Genomic DNA, 22,303 nt, shown 5'->3' with positions numbered 1-22,303 from the left:
TTTTAATAAAGACACCAACACTGCCTGCTTCGGATTCCTTCCAACAACTCTTCTGAAACGTTTGTTTCCACCGGAATCTTCTTTGGGAGGAAAAATAGTTCAAATTTCCTTAAATTACACTAATTGGCCATAAGAATTTGCCCGGCGAAGGGAGGTCTAATCTCCGAGGGTAAAATTGGTATCCTATGGCCAATTATTTTACCAGGGAGGTGGTTCTGTCACAGCATGCTTCAAAATACTGCGACATCAAAATCGTACAAAAACCCACACCATATGCAAGACACGTAGTCAACATTAGGACGAGTTCTAGTGGTAACTACAGTAAATAACATGGGTGAACCCAAGACAGACGCCACACGGTCACAGTGTTTAACTTGGCAGGATAACAGGAACACAGTGACAGGAGGAAGGCTGTGGTACTGCCCACGGAGGACCTTTACCATCCCGGCATGTGTGTTTACGTGCTACCGGGTCCTTAAGTACAGACAACACGCCAGTCAGAAATACACTGCGAGTCGGTGTTAACTGTCTTATACCTCATAATCTTGTCATCTTTGTTGACAAGTGTTGTAAATATGTTTGCATTGTTTTGTTGCTCAAAGAATATAAATTGTTTAAAAGGATAGGCGAGATTCTACAACAGACAAATACACACAGTGCACTCGGATGTCTGACAGGAGTGTCGTCTTACACACGTCAATCATCAAATAATATCATTTGATCTAACAAAATCTCTTATCGAGATTACATCTACGTAATCCTAATCTTTCTGTAATTCCCTTATCCCTAAGCACCTCCAGAGAGTCGATATTTTCCTTTCACTTCCTTCCCACTAATCTCCAAGCAGATCTTTTGGTGGCTGCAAATTGAGACAGTATCAAATTTGCCACGCAGTATCCCTTTGCCACACGAGGCTCTCTAGATGGGCAGATTTAACCGTAACGCTTTTGCCGCCAGACATCTACTTGGAGATGACTGTACACTCGAGGCTACCACCGCTGAGCGAACAAATATTTGACAGATCGCTAGAGAAAGAAATATTTCTTTTGCGTGCTTTGATGTCTGCGACTTCTAAATATCATACTTTTACCTGTTTTTACATCATGAATTATTTTCGAATATTAATAATCACACTTTTTGGTCGCTAATGAGTGGCTCGGTGATTACTGTCTGGTAAAAGCGAGGTCCTTACCGAAGATAGATCGGCTGTCCACCTCTGACCGTGTCGTCTGTCGGGAATGTGTGCCTGAGGTCTGAGATCACCAGGCCGCGCTGGACAGAGGTTACCGACCCACTGACCGCACAGACCCGCTGCCAATCAACACTCTGCTAACCACTCGTTCCCACCTAACCTCATATGCTCACGATTCTTCCAAGCATAAATCAGTCTAAAGGAGGCCGTCTTCGTGCCTGTTACCTCCCGAGGCCTGGGGGATGCCTGGTCGGCTAACTACCCTCCTAACCCCGGCCAATTATTTATCCAATTTGGCCGACTTCTACAAATGTGTCTCCCAGAGAGAGTACTCAAGGTTATCTTCGAGTATGTACCTGGAGCTAGTTCTAGGATTTAGAAAGGTTGGAGTGCTGTACATGTGTGTTCTTTTTCGACCATTTAGAAATGTCTCAGTCAGTGTTGCTTTTTTCCCTCTCTATTTTTTTTTGGTGGGGGGGGGGGCAAATAGTAGTATCATAATCTTAATCCCAATATCTGCTTGGAGATTACATTTCAGCTTCTGAGATTAGTGCCTCAGCAGTTGCTCCTCCCTTCCTTTAACTCAGCGTCGTGTTTTCTTATTCGTGACTTTGTCAGCTACATTTGTCATGGACTGTAAATCTGTGCTCACATCCTGTTATCGTAACCTATAGCACAGACCCAGCTACAATACCTGCCTGGGGACATCGTAAATTTGTGATACTAGTACTAGAGAAATAATGGGACAATGAAACCATTTACACCACTTGACATGGGCCATTCGTTCCGCCCCTGTCCCTTGTGTGAGTGTCAGTGAAAGTGTATCCTACTCTGTCAACAGCTTCGGGTGATTTCTCACTTTAATTGGAGTTCGTCGACTCAGATTTACTGACCTGAACAGCTTTTCTTCAGACATTTTGTGTTGCTCGTAAGCTGAATAGTTTATTCCCACGTAAAAAGCGCCATCAGTGGTTGCTTTTGTCAAGTTAGAACTTTGATTACCATTTTCGCGATCAACTGCGCTGTCCATGGTGACTCCATGCCGTTCACTCAGCACTGTTGGGTGTAGAGCTGGAGCCTGGACCAAGGGATGTATAGTCTGTAATATTCTCAATCCTGACTAATTAAATGTCAGTCGCTGATCTGTACTGATCTCAAACTCAAAGCATCTAGTGACCAGCACTTGACCAGCTTTTGACAGCCAGCAATTATCAGAACCAGACACACGGAATAGTCGGAGAAGGTCACAATGTTCCCTCTCCACATCTACTTGAAGGTGAGCAGAAGACATCCTCCCGTGTCCAGGGCAGCGCCCTCCCTCTCTGTCCCAGAGTCATCAGGTCGTCACGGTCACACCGGACCATTTGTGAGAAATAAAAGCCTCCCTTTGACTCGGAGTTCTCTCCCATGACCTGTACCGGTCCCGTAGGCTGGCTTCTCGCCTGCCGGGTTCTCTTTGTTCTCCTTTCAGCGAATAAGTGGCTTTTGAATGGTAAGTTTACGAGAAAGAACTGTTGCAAGTCACTTGTGCAAGTAGTGAATCACTAAAGTGAACACATTCTCTAGTTTAAGTCTTTATGCCGGTAAAACGCTTCAAGCTACAAGCTTCAAAATATCCAACTATAAGCTACAAAATAGAAATACAAAACCAACCTTAAAATTATACCTCTTCAACAACAATAGGACTAACATAAATATAGATAAATAGATAAAAGCTTGCTATAATCATGTGGGGCTAAGATCAGTAGGGATGAGGTGGAGTGCGTGACTCCGTGGGACAGGTAGGGAGGCAGGGGTGTGAGAAAACTAGTCAGCAGACAACAAATGGATAGATCGATGCACATTTTCCGCTCATCTAGTTGTTAGTTTGTTTTCATAGAGATGTGTCAATCATCTCAATGTCAACCATCAAAGCTTTTCGCCTTAACAACTTCGTGTGCATGTTCATGTCAGCTTTCTTGTGAATTCCTTATTCCTTTTTCGTCCAGCCCCTGTGAATTTCCCATTCTGTCCCCAGATATGGTCCACCAGTCTTCATCGAGACTATACCAATAAACATTACCACTAATCGTGCAGTAACGCAACCATTGAACTCTATCCATCCCACAGTTGCACTGTTGCGGTCTGTGGCTACAGTGAATAGGTGTAGATTGGCCATCACCCAAACGTACTGCGATAGCCGCCACCAAGCTCCAGAACTAAACCCGCACAGGGCTCACATTTCCAAACTTTGCGGACTCTGTAGAGCTTGACTGAAGGTAAAAGCTAATGCTGTTTACAGATGCATGACTGTAATCTCCAAGCAGATGTATGTTCCGAACCCTTCTCTCTACTGTGAGAATACTGATGTATGTAACTATATGTCAAGGTCTACGATGAGCGCTCGAGCCTAAAGAGCGATACTTGCAAGATCACTTTCACTGCGTCTTTTTATGCGTCTTTCGGTCTATCGGGCTCTCCTTTTAGTACTGGATGGTATCTTCATTTTACGCCAGCCTACGGATGGAAAATAGTAACTGTCTGCCAAATTCGATACTGTCTTTGCAGCCACCAGAAGGTCTGCTTGGAGAATACTGAAAATGACCCAGTCTATAATAACAGAGGTGTCCGCGCAGTTAAAGGGAGCCTTGCCATTCCATAGCTTGTTATCGCTGACAGGCATGCAGAGATGTCACAAACCTGTCTGGCAACCATTATAAACTAAACCCCAACGCAAACATTGCGATAGCATGCAATTGAAAACATCCCACAAGCCCTATATAGAACCTGACAGGTACTAACTACATCAAGATCTCCTTGAGCGCTCGAGCCTAGAGGGTGATACTTGCAAGGTCACTTTCACTGGCATGTCCTTATCTTTGTTCAAGATGATGAATTCTCAAGATACAAACATGAAGGAAACACCAGGCTGACAGCCGGAGACACTACCCAGCTGATGTTAGGCAAGTCAAAACAACACGTTTTATCAGCGAGCTTTGTAGTTTCTACCATGGCCACAGATAAAGTCTACAGACACCGCCGGATATACTAGGTTTTCTACGAAATGATGACAGACGTCACTCACCTTTGTCTATCTGCAGGAAGATCCACAAAACAATCCGACTTGTTCAGCTAGAGGCTCTCCCTCCTCTTGGTCAGTGAGATGGAAAACCGGTGGGTACTTTTTCCTCACACAAAGTCTTAGCAATGCCAACAATTCCCCGCTTGACCAGTCAGGACGGACCTCAGAAACCAATCTCCAAAAACTTCCAACACTCTCCAAAACCCTCTCAAATTCTTGGTGTTCGCACGGACCCGAGGATATGAGCTTCCTCAGGAGACAGCCTTCAAATTTAGACTTGAGGAGACAGGCCTTCTATTCGCCCTAGTTGTGTCAGGAGCGGCAGAAGTGAGCCAGCAGAGATGTGGGGCGATGTTGGCACGCGGGCGTCCTAGAGAAACGAGTAGCTGATCCTGTGAACGACTTCCTGATGACGTGAGCTCTTCCTGTGAGAAAACGCAGCAGGAGCCACGGGAAAGTCAAACAAGGTAGAACCAACTTGTAAATTCGCGAAAAGAAAATAACAGGAAAACAGCAGCTCTTCAAAGCTCACTCGATCTTCTAAGCATCGCACACAGTCACAGTCTGGAGAAGACGCTCCCTGCGTTATGTCTCCTGAGACCCGACTGTTGGCAACATACAGTAAACTGTTTACTGAAAATTGGGCTTTGAGGGACTGGGGTTTGATTGACAAGGTGGCTCGGGGGAGGCGGGGCCATTGTAGCTCGTTACACGGTCCAAGGATGATGAATCCTGTATACAAAGGGGCCAATTGTTTTCCGGACAAGGAAAACAAATCTAGTGAAAACCATTTAGTGAAGAAACAAAAGGAAATCGCCTTACTGCTCTCATCTCAAACAGATTGACTGAATAAACTCGTGCCATCTTTTGAAAGACCGTCTACACTGTCTACATGGGATTTGTAGTTGTTGTTTCCAGAATTTATCTTCACCTAACCTTTTATTTGCTAATCCCCGTGACTCCCACGAGACTCCTGTTCTCGCTACTGTTCCAGTATTCTCGGAGATGCGAAACAAATTGTTTATGTAGTGTATGTGAGCTGGTCGCTTTGAAAATAACATGTCCCTGAAATCAGTTTCGAGCTTTTTTTGTCAGCATGTCGTTGGTTCGTAAATTGTGCAACTTACAGGTTTCTTGTCACAGTATGATGACTATCAACTGATGTATACGTATGCATATCCAATGGGCCTAGACCAAGGCTGTATAAATATAAACTGATGTGCTACGGTTAGCTTGTTGAAGGTTGTTTGGCACTAACGTCGTTAGTTGGGACCGACAAGCAGAACTCATTACCAAGCAGCAAACTTGACCTTGCAGAAGATGAGGAGATAAGGGCGATATTAAACATTCCAAGGAACATGGCCAAGTCAGAGCGACACAACACACCTGGGGGAAAATGTTTCCCACAGAAGCAAAAGTTAATGCTTTAATTACCTAGTGTTATTTCCATGTAGAATGTCAGGGTGAACGCAAGAGGATGTTTTCTTACCCCTCACCGATTTCAAATGCTCTGTCCTCCTGTCTTCCCTTTCTTGGCCCTACCTCTGTGCCAAAAGAAGGCTGAGGGAGAGTTTTACTCTTTGTCTCTCTCTTAGGATCCCCCATAGACATAAATTCAAGATTATATTTCTCCCTTCAAGCTCAGAGGTTTAAGGAGAGCCCTGTTTGCAAAGCCTACTTGCTCCTACCATGGAGTTAAAAGAGTTAACTCCATGCTCCAACACAGCATAGTAAAGCACCACCCTACAGGTACAAGAGGTCCGCCTAATTGCAATTATGTACGGGTTCGTGGCCCAGATGTGCCAGGTTTGTTACCAACTTCAAGGTTAGGCAGGGAGGCATTTAGATGTGCATGGTTGATAAGACACACTTGGCTAATGACTGTTTTCTGATGGATTTCATATCAAACAAAAATGTTAATAGGTGGAAATTCAATCCAAACATCATTTATGTATAAAGTTACAAAATATTTCCAGGATGTCAACTAAAAACTTTATGAGAACAAAGGTCATGACCTTTATGGACAGGGTCAACAGCAAGGTCATGGGGCAACACAGAAATAACCAGCTCCAGGTTTCAAACCCAGTTTGGGTCCAGCTTATTGACATATTCGTGTTGATGCCAAAAAAGGTAAAGTAGCTGCAGATATAACTTTTGATACTGAAACTAAATCTTTACAATGAGAAGGAAAGCATTTTGCTTGTGGCAAGGAGTAACATGTACAAATACTTTTGTTGCTGTCCATGTTAATTGCTCTCTTTAATAATAGAAGATGCCAAATGGAACATCTACAATAACTTTAATAATACATGTGCTTTATGAAAACCGGCTCCACAACCTTATACGAAAGTCTCAGTCAACAGTATTTAACACTGTGTGGCTCTACTTCTTGCAAAAACATTGATGATGAGACTTGTTAAATCTTCTTACACAAATATACAATGTACAATTGCACATATATATGTAAAATTTACTAAACAATGGTATAACAGTAAGTCTGCTGTACTCAACAGTCCCATTTCAAAAGGCACTACATTTTCACTGTCACAACTTCTTGGAAAACATTTCTACACTGATGAACACAGCATCCTGTCTTACATTGTGAATATTAAGAACTTCTTTTAGTAGAGTAAAGGTGGAATAAGTTACTGCACTTGATGTGTATATAAACGTCAGGTCCTTGAAAGAATAATGCCTGTGATGTTCAGATGTTGGCTGCCTGAGCCTCCACCTCCTTCACCACAGTCTGCACCATGTCCATGGTAGAGTGCTGACCGCCCAGGTCTGGGGTACGGATCTGTGGATGGCATACAGGTAGAAGTCAGGAGATTTCTGGCTTTGCATTAGGGCTGTATGTAACTACTGCCTGTACCTGTACCTGTAAAATCATTTAGGTACAGCTCCAGAACATCTGGTGTACCTGTAGTCTTTATCTAGCCATTACCAATTTTTCAGGAGCAGCAAAATGTTCTCAGACCAACTCCCCTAGCGTATCATCTGCGTATTTGGCCAATTTCTACTCTTTCCAGCTGCTTCCCAAAGCCTGGTAGAGGCTAGCCTATAGCTACTAGTATATGCCACCGTAGTTACTGCTGGCTTTCCATGGTAGCAAGTCGAAAGTGTGTTCGTGTGTGGCTCATAACGAGTATTCAATTTGCCATTTACGACTGCATAAAGGACGCTGTTTCCTTGACCCTGAACTCTATCAAGTCAAAAGTGACTTAAATCAAACATAAAACTTTGGGGTAGCGAGTGAACTGCAAGGAGCCCCATTACAAAACGGATGGCACCCAGGCTATTCTGAGCCAGCCCGAGGGAGAAAAAAAGTTTCTGGATCAAGTCACCCCTCCTGAACTTGGTTAATGGAAAGTCCTAAGTTTATACACCAGTGTTAAGGTGCTGGTGAGGGTTGGCAAGGAACCTTCCATGGCCAGGATTACGCTTATCTCAACACTATCAGTTCCTACAGCTGCACACAAGATGTGAGGAAGGAAGCAGGCTAAGCCCTGCATACCAGTCTCTGTGTGAGCTGAAATAAACATGTCACTTCAAATGTAGCCACTATTTACCAGCACCTGACTCCTGATGAGTATCCACTATTTCTAATACCAGTACAGAGCAGCTTTCACCATGATTGGGACAGATACTGTGGCGTTGGTTTCCTGAATTCTGGCTTCCTGAATTCTCCCATGTCGACCTCTAATACCTTCTGGGATGTTCAAGTTCACCTCATTTCCTGTGTCTGACCTTTCTGGCCACCTCTCATTCTACTTGTCAATTTTTCTCTCACCCAAGTGAGGTCAACCTATCCTGTCCAGATGAACGTACCTACCAGTCAACTTTGTTTCCAAACATTAACAGGAAATGTTGCCTATCCCACATGTGGAGGAAACATCTGAGAGATATGAAGACTGTTGTAGAGGTGCCTGGCACCCCTGTGTTGGAAAGGTTAAAGGTCAGGTTTGGGTCTGTTGTCACCCTGAGGAGACTGTCAGGGGTACCAAATAAGATCCGCAGATGTCAGTCCTCATCGGGTCCTCTGCCAAGATGTCTTGGTGGGAGCTTGATATGTTTTCTTCCTGACAGGCATCTCACAGAAGATCCTTCTATATTCCTTCTGGTTTTCATTACACTTCCATATGATCATATGTGTATTGCATCACATATCATTCTGTGATGTGTATTCATTATGTGTATTACGTACTTGCAGCAAGAAGCTCACACTTCTAAAGCCTAAAATCCAGCTGTATTATTCACCTGCTCTCTAACCATTTGCCAATGAAGTGATTCAAGTGCCTTCAATACTCTTTTTTTTTTCAAAACAATCAAAGTTTTCTGCAGGGGAGGGGGGGATTCTTCAATTCTAGCTAGGATCTATATCTACCCATACCAGGATTTCCTGTGTGATTTCTTCTTGGAATAAAGCACCAACATTGTCTCAAACAGTCACACACTAACATCTACACCAGGAGTTAATGATAGGCCACAGGATCAGGAGGGATTGTCGCCCTCTCCTGGTCTGCATTAAACTGTATCCTCCCAACAATTTTAAGTGTCATCGTATATTCCCCCTGGCACCTGGTGTACATAAGGGTGGCCTAAAACATCTAATCTAATTACCTGCCAATTTGATGGTCTGTCTATCAACTGTTCTGTGTGTGGGAAGGGGATGTTGTCATCTACAAGCAGATCATACGGTGGCAAGGCAGTATCCATTGGCCAGAGTAGAGTCCATTCTTCAGTGGCTAATGGACACTCCTGTGACTAATGGATATTGCCTTGCCACCGTATGATCTGCTTGGAGATTTTGGATGTTGCTGGTAATAATAGCCCTTTCCTAGTGCACTAGTCTCGGACCTTTAATAGAATGCCGATGTGTCCTGATGAACTGGAGATGCTTGGCCATATATACTACATAATATGCTGGAGGAGATAGCTAGCTATAGAATGAAAATTTCTGCGGGTTGTAATGTGTACAATCTGATGTACCTTTTGGACAATTTTTACTATTTTCTGGCAACCCTTTGTAGTCTGGTAGAGACTACTCAGTATAGGTCTATGTGTATTGCTCAAGCTGAACCAAGTTGGAGTTCTAAAGCCAGCCCTATATGTAGCGATTAATACCAGCTGTCACAATGTGTATGTATACCTAAAGGATAGATCCTCACTGAACACCTGAGAAAACATAGCTGAGGAAAGGCCAGTCTTGTTTCCCCAACAACAGCACTGAAGGCACAACTCTCATAACTACTGGACTAGAACTGAACTTCAAACAAACAACTGTGTCAGGGAAGTTTACCTGGTCACAGTCAGCACAAAGGCAGGAAGGGAATACACATGTGGAGGGGATGTTGTATTCTACATGATTTCCTTTGAACATTTCAACAATGCATACCAATAATAGTTATTTTCCAGAAGTGTCAAACAGCTAACAGTGTTGATTAATGACATTTTGACAAGGGTTGAAAAAGAAGGTAAAAAAAGCTCACACCAAGAAATTTTTGTCACTAAGTAATCTTCAACACAATGTGGAGTAGTAGCCTGGTTACCAAACCTATTATAGCTCCCGAGTCCTACATCCTCTCTGCAAATAGGAGAGGATGTAGGACAGGTTTTGTAAGCAGGCTAGTGGATCATGGAGTAGAAGATAAAAATCACAGCACATTTCCAGATTTTTTTAATCTCTTCCTCCCAAAGGACAGAAAGAAAACTGTGCCAATTTCCGCTCTCCCCCCAGACTTTGCATGGAGATTAGCCGTTTCCCCCCTGCATGGAAGATTCTGTTTCACCCACTTTAGTCACTCACACCTGATCAAACTGTCCGTGTCCTGACTTTGACACTGATCTAGAACATGTGGGGAGTATTTCAGACATTTGCCAGGTCTTGTGGCTGCTCCCAGGGTTTGGCATGTTTTGGCACCGAGGCAGAAACTCATACAGGTATCTTGTGTTTATTTCTTAAGCTTGCTGAATTTAAAGCGACAGAAAAATATATCAATATTCTAATTTGAAGACGTCATGATAAAATAACATCATCCATCCATCCATCCATCCATCCATCCATCCACCCACCCACCCACCCATCCATCATTTTTATCATTCATTCCCATTTGATATACCATATCTTACCTTATTGTCTGCAAGAGCCTTGTACACAGCATTCTCTATCAGGCTGGCATACATGTTCAATCTGTATAGGTAGGGTAGAAACAACAAGAACATTTGGGGATAAACCATTTATACTTAACTCATTTAAAACTAACTGTAATGCTTGTCACCTGTACAGGCTTGACATCTATGATCCCTGTAAATTAGGCTCAGATCAAAAAGGGAAATTCTTGTATATTCTTTAGATCAATGAGGTTTAAAATCAAAAATTTTAAACCTTCTTGTTCATATTTAATACAAAATGAGCCAATGAGACTGGTTTCACACCATCCACACCTGCTACCCCACAAGTTGATCTGTGGCCACCAGGGTTTATTTATCTGTACCCGTAAATTACTGGTAGCCTCAGAAAAGGGAAATTTGGTGGTGTACCAGCTTTGTTTCACCATTTGATTCACTACAAAATGAGGTAATCAGGCTGGTTTAACTCCATCCACACCTGCTGCAGCAGTATTTGGTCTGAGGCCAGCAGGGTTTATTTATCTGTACCTACAGGTATCCCAGTAGGCATCACCCCAGGGTTGGGTACACAAACTTGGACTGGAGGATCTCATGTCAACCCTGCCCTGGCACACTTACTAACAAACACACCACATGGCTACGTAAACTCTTTACACTCTTACTGCACATCATTACAGTCAATGACCATATATATTATACACAGTTCTTACTTCCTTGTGCTTTTGCATGTCGTTCAACACTGTGGTACATTGTACATACGGGCTACTTTGTCAAGTTGAATAATCATGCACATATGTACAATCACTACAACGTATGTCTGTAATCTGTGTTTTATGTAGATCTATGTCTGAAATTGAAATCTTTCTTTAAAATAAAAAGTGACAGTACTGCATGTTCTAAACCTTGACAACCTGTAAGTTTGCTTTACATGTACTTCAACACTGCAGTGCATTGGACAACAAACATGTCCTGCTGTAGCCCAGGATGTGTTGGATCCATTTGGCAGCAGTACCTCCGTGTGTTTGTTGATGTTTCAGTTGGCGTGGTAGTTAGCCAACAGTGATGTGCCCAGTGGAAATGTAATATGTTCTGTGAGCTGCCTTTTGCCACACTAGTGTTGGTCTAGGTAAAGACCCTGTCTAGAGTTTCCTAGATTTAGTTTTGTCTCTGTAGGGGTATGTTACTTAAACTCTAAAATCCACTTTAGTTTATGACTATTCAGTGAGCTCTAGAATTATTTCGTTTCTAAGGTTGTTTGGTACATGGATAATTTGCATACCCGAGGTGTTCCAGCATGAGTGAACTTGCCAACAACATGGCGGTCGGGTTGGCAACATTCTGCCCTGCAATGGACTTCCCTGTGTTCCTGGTGGCCTGAAGAAATAAAACATTTGTAGTCATATCTTAATCATATTTGAAGTCATGTCACTACAAATCAAGTGAAATCCAGTATTCTGGACATAAAAAAACAATTTGCCACAATTTGACTGCTTGACATGACAGCTCAGACCAGGTGCCATGCAGTTGGCAAAACAGCACCTCCTAGTAGACACCTTAAGTACTGCAGATATGTAAAACTTTGTTTACCAGAAATATACATTTGTAATTGAATGGCTGTAATAACCTGATCATTTTCACCCATTTTACAAGAACTTAAATCAAAACAAAAAGAAGAACTGAACTGTTTCGAACACGGCGTAGTCCTCCCCGATGTTCTCTCCCGGCACGAGCCCCGGCCCGCCCACCAGCCCTGCGCCGATGTTACTGATGATGTTCCCGTACAAGTTGGGCATCACCATCACATCAAACTGCTGAGGGCGAGACACCATCTGGAACAATAATGGGATCAAAGGTGTTATCTATACTACAGCACTCATATCTACAAAAAGACAAGAGGCTGTATCTCAATATCTTAAAATAATGTACTACTTCTTCTGATTTCTGAGTTTGCGAATTTTAAACATCTTGCATGGACTTTGCTGATGCCAACAATAACCTTAGATAGAGCAACTTCCTACTAAAATAGAAATTACAAGCATATATTAATGTTATGGATCCCGAGAGGAGACTCTACTATTCCTTGTAAGGTATAGCAGAATCTCCCCTGGGAGAGGCTGAAACTAGTTGCTTTTCTGGAACACTGTGTCATCAAGATGTTGGCAAAGCCTTCCTTTCTCCTGATGGCAATGTCTACTACTGTAACTCACTGCCCAGCCAGCTGCCTTACCTGCATGCTGCAGTTGTCAATGATCATGGACTCATACTCGATGTTGGGGTACTCTTCTGACATCTTCCTGCAGCACTCCAGGAACAAACCATCCCCCATTTTCCTGTACAGAAAAAAAACATCAGCAAACTCACCAAAACATCATACAGATACAATAAACAAAGAACAATACTGTAATGTGAAATACATGTATAACAACAGAGTGTTCATATCCAACAAGTTTTTTGATAATTTACAATGCACTATATTCCTCTTTTAGGCTTTTATACAGCTTCACAATCAAGCATATTACATTTAGAATTATTCTTAACAATGTTTGTTTTGACAGATGAAATTTCCCATTCATAAATAGTTTCCTCAGTTGGCAGACCAATTCATAGTTTCTTTGGTACACAACACAACACAACACAACACAACACAACACAACACAACACAACACAACACAACACAACACAACACAACACAACACAACACAACACAACACAACACAACACAACACAACACAACACAACACAACACAACACAACACAACACAACACAACACAACACAGTACTTTTCTCAAAGAAGAATACAGGTGCACCAAAGATTGTGTAATGAATAAATCTTGACAACATACTAAGCTACTGGCAGTTGTTTTATAAAAAGGTTCTTACATGATGTTAGCCTTGTGAACTGCTGTCACCTTCTTCCTGCCGTGTCTCTGGGCGTACTCAAACGCGTATCTGGCGATCCTCTCTGAGTTCTTGGCTGTGACGATCTTCAAACTCTCCACAACGCCTGGCACGTTCTGCAAAATATTTCGTCTTCATTTTCGCAATCCATACTTTTACATGGTGGGTGGGTCTCCAAAAACAGTGGATTTTGGAAGTTAGAATAAAGCAAGACATTTTCATCTAAGATAAGATTTAATGAACCTCATGCTCCAGACTGGTGTATTCTCCCTCAGTATTCTCCCTGATAATCACAATGTCAATGTCACCATGTCTGAAATGTACACAAAAACAAACTGTTATCAGAATATAGTACAAAGGTGCCAGTCACAGTATACTCAATTACATCTTAAAAGAGTGATGAACATCAAAATACGATAAACCACACCATCTTCAAGAGTTCTGTTTTGGTCATTATTTTGAATACTGTATACAAATTTCTAAAGGAAGTTTTTCTATTACATATGTCTTAGTACATAGAGTAGACTTTTAAATTACAATACTATAAATAAGTTCTGAAGGTGCACATGTGGAACTTATTTTGAAAGTTGCGGACTTACCTTGAAGGAAGTCCAGGGAAGGTTTTACACCTCAGCACGTTGGCAAACAGGTCCAACCTCACTCTGAAATGGACACAACAAAACAGCTTAGCTTAATGCCTATACTTGTAGTGGCCCCAGGGTACCTTTGGGTACATAAAATAGGCAATGTCTCATGCTGATTGTTTTGTTTTTGTTCAGAACTTGGCAACTTTAGAAAACAAAGCAAACTTAAACTTCTCCATAACACTCTAATCAAATTTTAGAGTATAAATAAGACTACTAGTAAGAATACTAGTAGGTATTTTGAGACAAGTTGAATAAACATAACATATACTGCAGCAATAAACTAGACTGCTAGAATAGTTGACAATATGTCAAGATTATCAGTACATATCAATGTTTGCATACACTAATCTTGTTCTAAGATGAAGCATGCAGCAGACTTAAGCAGCTAGAAAATTCTGAAGAAGAAAAAAAAGCGAGTGCTTGTCCATGCATACCTGACTGCTACATTCCGTGACACACCAAACGTAGGGTCGAGGTGTAGAGTCTTAAGTCCACCTACGATGCAGCGTACATTCCAAGCACACATCTCATTAACAAATCACACCAAAGCAAAACGCCTGGTGGTTAGCAGGAGGGAGGAACAGACAGCCTCGCTCTAGGATCTACATGTAGCCTTCACCGGGCCTTCCAAAGGGCTTTTAGGTCGTAGAATTCGACAAAAGTAGAGTCTAAGGGTAACATTTCCCATTTACCTAGGCGGGGAAATAAACTCTATGGTGGCCAAACTCTCCTGGCAAATCATTACCCTATTTGGCCAAATTTTAGAAGTTTTCAGCCCATTTTGTTAGTCTGGTCAAGGACATTATACACTGTGTATAATGTCCTTGGTCTGGTGAAGACTCATCTACATGTATGTGTGCATGATGCCAAATATGTTACCTTTGGCTTCGTACTGAAACTAGAAAATGTTAAGGCTATGCATTTTTATTTTTCTTAGCACCGAATAGTGTGAATAACTTCTTTCCATTTTGAGTTTGCAGATGAATGCTCTGTAGAACTTTTCACGGCTTTAAATTGAGCTACAAAGCAGCTTTTTGATCAGAAAACGGTTATTTACTCTTAGATACATGTAGCCTTGTAGTACGCCTTATCATTATTTTCATAATTAATATAATTTTATCACAGAGAAAGGATAACATATTTTGGCACTTGGGAAGAAGCAATATGGATCACTGCTGCATCAGTCAGGCCAGGCGCAAGCACCACCTAGCAGACTACGAGGGAAGTGCAAGCTAGGGAACCACCTGACTTCCACATTCCTGGATTTGAACGCGCTGAGGGGCATGTCATGTGGCGTTTCAATGTTACCTTGGGGGGAAAGATGAGTGAGATGGAAGGGTCAAGAAATGAAAGGAAAAAGGCAGAAGCAGGATTTAGATGAAGTCCAGCCTAAAACAGAAAAACGCAACGGCAGCCAACAAAACAGGAAAGTAAAAGACAGCACAAGCGCACACCATAGGGCACACACACACAACTGCAGAATAGGGTAGCGGTTATCTTCACCTGATAGTCATGTTTCTGGAGTAGAACAGAGACATGGCGGGGTGGAAGAAGTTGCCTACAAAAGGGGTCACACGGGTAAGACAACATTGACCTGGTAGTCCTCATGTAGTGGTGGTCATTTGTACAGGTTTCACTGTATGCTGAGGCTTTCAAAAAGTACAGTGTCAAACAAATTTACATGAAAATTTTGAAACCATCTGAAGGCTAATTTCTCTAAACTTTTGCAGTGCTGTTTTGAAGAGTCTGACTTTGAGTAAGTTAGTTTGCAATCTTTTTGCATCTGGTATCACTGAATGTCCTCATTTTAATTCCAAACATTTCAAACCAGATTTGGAAAATTATGTTGTACTGTTAGATACAACAGCATTAACTTTTACTTGAAGGGAGGTCTGGAAGCCAGGTTTGTTGGTGGACTGGGACAAATAGAGAGAGTACAGTACAAATCACAACACATGTTGGACAACAAAGCCAACATAAATGTAACTCTTCAAACACATAGCGTATATTCAAAACAACATCAACAACTTAACATTACATATAACACCTCAACAAGTTTTTTTCTAAAAGCAGAAAGAATGTTTCAATCAAGAACATCATGATATTGAAAATTACAGCAGACTCTATTACACAATTCATAACTACTTAAAAAACTGCTTGTAGTTGATAAATACTGTGGCTATAATCAAGGAAAGGTTAGATGTATACAGTATAACTTGACACAAGAGCTTGAGGTGATAGTGTGGATACAAGCCTTACCCTTCAGAGCCACACCGTTCCGTTTGATGGCAGTAATGGCGTTCTCTATGGCCTCCTCATCTCCCTCCTGAGACGTGATCTGGACCTCCTCAAAGTCCACAGGCACTCCTGCATACCTGTACAGGGATATCAGTTAAATCTACACGCAGTGGCAACTCAAGAGAGTTTGGGAAAATGGTCACAAGTCAGGTCATCACTACTTAGTACACTATTAATATTTAAAACTGTTTAGTGCACTTTAGTTTTTTAAAAGGAAATATCCAGACCCCTGAGACATGAAGATGTTAGTAATACCTGAAGATGTCCTTGACATGTCCCATCAGCTCAGGCCCAATGCCGTCTCCTGGGATCATGGTGACGGTGTAGCGACCCCCATACTGGGACGATGCACCCTGAGGTTAACAACGTTTTATGTTAGATTGGATAAAACACAATAACATTATGGGTGGAGTTTTTTTCTTTTCTTTTACATTCCAGTTGTCACATTCAAACATAGAAGTTCAACTGTTGATATGAACTAAAATGCATGGAAAACTGTGGTAACATTTTAATGTGTTTGATAAAACAGTGTTTGATGGTGTTGGATGGGATAAAGCACAATGACGCATGTGTGGTGTTTTTGAATTCCAGTCACATTCAAACATAGAAGTGACATTTTTTATTGATGAAAACCAAGTGCTTGGAAAACTGTGATAACATTTCAACCATGATTCAACCAAGCTACAAAACAGCAAAAGAATACTCAAGTCAGTAAGAACTTGAAAAAAAAAATTTACTCAGATCTACTTGTGATGTGTGCATATGATTACTGCTCATATTGATAAAAAATCTGAGAGAAACAGCAAAAAAAGTAATAACAAGCTATTGTAAAATATCTTCATGAAGCAAACTCTAGCATTATAAAAAAAATGTCACAAAATCATTGAACCAAAACTGTCTGCTTTCAATACTTACAACTGTAGCAAGCTGTTGAGAATACTGACAAAAGAGGAGGAAAAGGCAAGAGCATGTGCATGAGATGACATACAGAAACCAAATCAAAGCCACCCAATTGATAGCAATAAGTATATAGATTCACATAATTAAAGTCATTGTTATATTGTTATTGTATAGAATTAGAGATACACATGTAGCTGGAATGGGGTCTTTGGGAGCAATGGAGGCTGAAGTTGTAGTTAATTACAAGTATGACTAATACATTTGTAAGTGTACCATGCATAATCCATGTTATTGTTGTTAACTGGTTTATAGAAGGCAATGGCCAAAGTCAAGTCCAACATTAGTACTGCCATTATCCCTATGTTATAGTATGTATCAAAAGATATGAAAATGCATGTACATCAATATATCACAATATAAACATCTAAAAGGTATTCAGAACAGTAGCAGATTGATTTGTATAGAGCAAAAAAACATAAAAAACACATGTGATTATTGTATTAAGAAATCTGGCATAATGTAACTAGGAGTCGAGTAGAGCCGGTGCCTGTGGTCATGTCTTTATATCTGTAGCCTATAGCTAGATAGCTAGGACCAGTGATATTTAAATTCTAGCTAGTTTTTTGGTTGAAAGATTTCTGCATGATACTCACGGCAGCTGCTCCGCTGTGCAAGTCTCTAGTCTGGAGCCCACATGGTGCTGCAGACTGTTGATGACAATACAAAGATTCAAAAATTGCTTAGGTCGCATCTGTTTCATCTTCTTCGTTCTTGACAGCTTGATCATGAGCCTCCCTCGTCATAATGATGATTTTTAGACATACAGCAACTATCAGTAAGTTCAGTGGAATTTTTAGCAGAAAAGAAAATCTATCGTTTATGATTGTGACCAAAGTTGGTGAGAAATATACATCTAACCAAAGTTGGTGAGAAATATCTATCTATCTATAGTTACCGACGGTGAAACCAACTCGAGTTGAAGTTATTTTTAAAACTTAAACTTATAACAGTAAAGTGACGGAAAAGCAGTGACCAAGTTCTGGGGAAAGGGGATCGGTAGGAATACATATAAAGTAGATCATACGGTATAATTTAAGGCATCATATCATGGTACAGACAGATAAGTACTTTCTAGACTAAAATACACCATCCATGTAAGGTGCTCGCATGTTTACAAACGCAGTGGGACGACCTCCATATGACCGTCGTCTGCAACTGATGAGAAAATATCGTCGTCACAATTTTATCGGGGTATTCTGATAAAACTAGATAGTTTTCAGCGCTGAAGAATGTAGCAGTCGTTCCTTGTATGCTAGAGAGACTTTTCTGACCGATCTTACCCGGCTGAAGGCCTTGACCGCTGCGCTAGCAGGCAGAGAACGGCAGAGGACGGAACATTTCTGCAACACGGACGCCATTTTGGGTCACGGCTGTCCTGAAAGGTCATAATCGCCCGTACAACTGCGCCCTCTACCGGATATATGGTAAACTGCAGTAGTAGGCACCTGTTGGGAAATCCTGACACTGACAGAACTTGTTGTTGCCCTTGACAATTTGAGACACAGGTAGCTGCATAATCCCATTATGAGCTAAGTACATCTCACAAGGAGGTTATGTGTCTGTTTAGCCCGGGTACCATCCGGATTTTTGCTACGCAGGCTAGTGTCTCTTGGAGGTTCTGTATGATGTTGGAATCTGACAGCTTAAGTTACAAACGATTGCCCTTAAATGTAGTCAAACCTGTAACCTGTGACTACACTAATAAACCACTAGCTACTAAGAAAAAGAGACAATGAAAACAATGAGATTTTCCTGTCGACTCAAGCATTTATTAAGGTATCATAAATGAAAGTGGTAGCCAATTCATGGATTGTTCAACTTGTTTATCCCTCATACAAAAGCCATGGCTGCATCTTACTAGATGCATAACGTTATATATATGGACTCCATATGCCAAAGTAGTAGCATTAGGGCATCCTCTCAAAGAAAGCTGGCACTTAGAAATTTGAGACTATCTGCCTAAGGAGCGTATCAGTTCCTGAAGTTGTTTTCTTTTCTGCTTGACACTTGCACTTGTGACTGTCTCCTTGATGTGACTGCTGTCCCCCTGGAGAAGCTGTCTGCACAGGTGTTCAGTATTGCTGATGACATAGACTCCACAGTCATAACCTGAGAACCATTCAAACAATACAGAACAGAGAAAGAATGGTCAATCAATGATCAACAAGCAAAGCAAATCTGTACTGTGCTCTTAGTATCTGTATCTGTATTGTAAAGCTGATATACTACATGTAGTAGCCCCCTTTAGTGTAACACACCAACTTCACACACTTCAAAATTTCAGAAAACATCTACATGTAGTATGACACAATTTGCCATGTACTTTGAGTTACAGAGATATCAGTCAGCTAAATGCATATATATCACTGACAACAAAAGATTTAAACTAACTTACAAAATAAGCACTTCGCACAATCAACATTAACAGGAAGACAAACATATACATACCATTACAACAATATCTATTAGCACAAGTAACTTAATGACTTACTATTTTGCTGATGTGGAGCATCCATCTCCTTGAAGGTAATCTTTGATGATTCTGAAAAAATGTCAATAAAAACTATAATGCAATTTGTAAGCAAGTGTTACTAGAGACCTCCCCCCCCCATGATGCACTTGTCAATACAAATCTAAAAAGGGTGTGGTGGGACTTTTAGTAAGGATTACACAAACATTACAGACAAGAAGTACTGTACTTACCTCCTAGGAAAGGCTGAACTCTTTTAACTAGGAGTTTTGCGGCTGCTGTGTTACCACTTCCATGAGAGGAGTCGTAATGTTGGAATTCTGCCACATCCCGTCTGTATAGTAGTAAACTCCTGTTGGAGGAAATATAGGTACAATCAGTTGACATGATAGTATAGATAGTCTAGGTAGCATGCATAGTCCAGTGGTTAGCGACCCTGCCTCTGGACCAAGAGGTTGGCAGTTTGAGTCTAAGTCACTCACCTGACATGAATGCTATTGGAAAAGTTGCCGTCCTTAAGATGGGACATTAAGCTATGGTCAAATGGTCAAAGTGCTAGGATAAGTTACCAACTACCAACAAGTGTGAAATTACATTCCCATGACAGAAATGTGCCATACTAAGAGAGTACATGTACTTTGTGTCTTCTTACTCTCCTACACACAGTGAATGTCAAATTATTTCTAAAGGAGAGACAAGTATTTACCAGTGAGAGCCACCTGTAGACTCTATGTTGCTGTTATCGTTGACAGCCAGGAAAATATACTTTTTACAAGAGAGCTCCAGTGGTTCTAGAAATGGGGCCAGGTCATCTCCTAAAGAATGGAACAGATGTAAACCATCATACTTAAGTGTAGAATGTCTAAAACATAAGACAATACAGTAGCTACTTCTAGTTACCATAACAATGTAGAAAATATGGAAACCATCATACCTCAAGTATAATAACCTTAAAATATGAAGAAATGTGTTAACTGCTTGTATTAAAAGACTATGTTTTCTACAAAATATGGATTTTTTTTTTCTTTATTACGAAGGAAGTATATAGTATCCAGACCTTGGCTGTACTTAATGAACTGCGTGACGTCAGGGCTGATAAAAGTGACATCTGACGAAAATTCCTCAAACTGCACCCTTTCAAAATACCTGTGGCAGAGGATAACAGGTTCAAGGGTCAAACTTCTTCCCAACGAATCACTAGCTGTTTTTGATAACATCATATACATGCAAATTGTGTTAAGATATATGCAAATTATTGGTAGGTAAATCAGCCAATCGCCACCCGCTATTCGCCCACCACTCACTGGCCCTAACATCATGGCGATTTGCTCGTATGGACCGTCTCAAAATCTACATAAGGCCACACCAAGTAAATTTTATGGATGACGTCCGCGCGCGCATTGATTTTGGCCTGTTCCTAGAAAAAAAAACAAGAAATTCCGCGTCCTGTAACTATGACCAAAGAGTCACGACAGTGCCGCAAATCGTCAGATTGATGTGAAACCTGTAACGCCGAAAGCCTGTGCCTGGTTAAAAAATGGAAACAAAAATGAAAAACAAAAAACAAAAAAAAAAAATGGCACTGAAAAAAATCCTGTCAATAGCTCCAAAACAGTGCCGTTTTTGGAACTATTAACAGACAGGACGGTCCTGTCAGCAGTCCAATATTTCTTATCTAGGCATCATGTTTTTAGAGCCCTTCTTGTTTTTTTTTCGCACTCTCGCATTAGATTTAGGGTCTCCAAAGGACGTCATCCATAAAATTTACTTGGTGTGGCCTAAGAGGGCACCTTATTAATTGACAGGGTTCAAGAAAGAAATTCAAGGTAAGCATTTATTCACTTTTCAAGCCTAAGTATGAAAATGTAAGAAATTATGTCGAATTTAATTTGAGCTATGCCATGCGAAATAGCAGCCATGCGAAAAAGCTGAAACCATGCCCCCCTCCCACTGGTCCCAACAAACAAATTTATTTTGAACAGTGAAATTCAGTATTTCTCAGTTAAGAGGCGCTAAAAAGGCATACTTACTCGAAGGCAAAGCCTAATATCTTATCATTCAGCCAGTTGGGCGGCTGCAGGAGCCTGACGTCGGAATTTCTGAGGCAAGAATCGTGAAAACTCAGGACGATGTCGTCTGCTAGTTCCGCCATTTTTCTACCGGTGCGCAGTGACCCTGCGCGTGCGAGTCGCTTTCTTTTGTAGATGGGGAAATGTTCTAAATAGTAGACCTTGATATTTCGTGTCTGTATAGATATGACATTGTCAACATCTATGGCGGAAGAACGTAAATTATACCCAGTTTAGTCGCCATATAAGTATTCCCTTGCCTGGTATGCATGATGACTTCAGTAAGTTAATGTGACTGCAGCTACTGCTGCTTGCAGTTTATGTCCAAATCGAATTTTTTTTCCCCACCAAACCCAAACCCAAACCTTGGGTTTGGTGGGAAAAAAAATTCAGTGCAAAAGAGAAACCCCGATAAAAAAGCCTAAAAACACACTAAAAATATCCCCAAAACCCAAACCTCTTGGAGAGTACTGGTTTGCTAGCACTACGTACTTATAATACCGCTAAACGTACGTTCGTTTTACAAGTCTTTTACATTTACCAATATCATCGCTGGCCGTCGATAATAGTTTCATTTG

The 22,303-nt window shown here is 41.2% G+C and overlaps 2 protein-coding genes across 3 annotated transcripts; both read right to left on the bottom strand.

The window, feature by feature from the left end:
- Positions 1–6,548: 6,548 nt before the first annotated feature.
- Positions 6,549–18,571, bottom strand: LOC109471498 (isocitrate dehydrogenase [NAD] subunit gamma, mitochondrial-like). The gene is made up of 14 exons (XM_019770836.1): positions 18,467–18,571; positions 17,780–17,833; positions 17,142–17,165; positions 16,482–16,579; positions 16,188–16,303; positions 15,173–15,236; positions 13,881–13,943; positions 13,525–13,594; positions 13,264–13,397; positions 12,610–12,712; positions 12,065–12,211; positions 11,662–11,756; positions 10,383–10,443; positions 6,549–7,050 (listed from the first exon to the last, which is right to left on the bottom strand). The coding sequence occupies exons 1-14, from the start codon at positions 18,542–18,544 to the stop codon at positions 6,958–6,960; spliced, it is 1,200 nt and encodes a 399-aa protein (XP_019626395.1). The 5' UTR covers positions 18,545–18,571; the 3' UTR covers positions 6,549–6,957.
- Positions 18,572–18,944: 373 nt separating this feature from the next.
- On the bottom strand, positions 18,945–21,826 carry LOC109471110 (sentrin-specific protease 8-like). Of its 2 annotated transcripts, XM_019770333.1 has the most exons (6): positions 21,687–21,826; positions 20,714–20,802; positions 20,363–20,471; positions 19,890–20,008; positions 19,678–19,728; positions 18,945–19,295 (listed from the first exon to the last, which is right to left on the bottom strand). In XM_019770333.1, exons 1-6 carry the CDS (start codon positions 21,806–21,808, stop codon positions 19,138–19,140), a joined length of 648 nt encoding a protein of 215 aa, XP_019625892.1. In that variant the 5' UTR covers positions 21,809–21,826; the 3' UTR covers positions 18,945–19,137. The 2 variants fall into 2 exon arrangements, with proteins under 2 accessions (XP_019625892.1, XP_019625899.1); XM_019770340.1 differs by lacking the exon at positions 19,678–19,728.
- Between the last annotated feature and the right edge of the window lie 477 nt (positions 21,827–22,303).

This window comes from Branchiostoma belcheri, unplaced genomic scaffold (assembly GCF_001625305.1).
Source record: "Branchiostoma belcheri isolate BF01 breed outbred unplaced genomic scaffold, Haploidv18h27 scaffold10, whole genome shotgun sequence".
Taxonomy (NCBI): domain Eukaryota; kingdom Metazoa; phylum Chordata; class Leptocardii; order Amphioxiformes; family Branchiostomatidae; genus Branchiostoma; species Branchiostoma belcheri.
The sequence above is the reverse complement of the archived record's forward strand: the minus strand, read 5'-3'. Positions and strand labels throughout refer to the sequence as shown.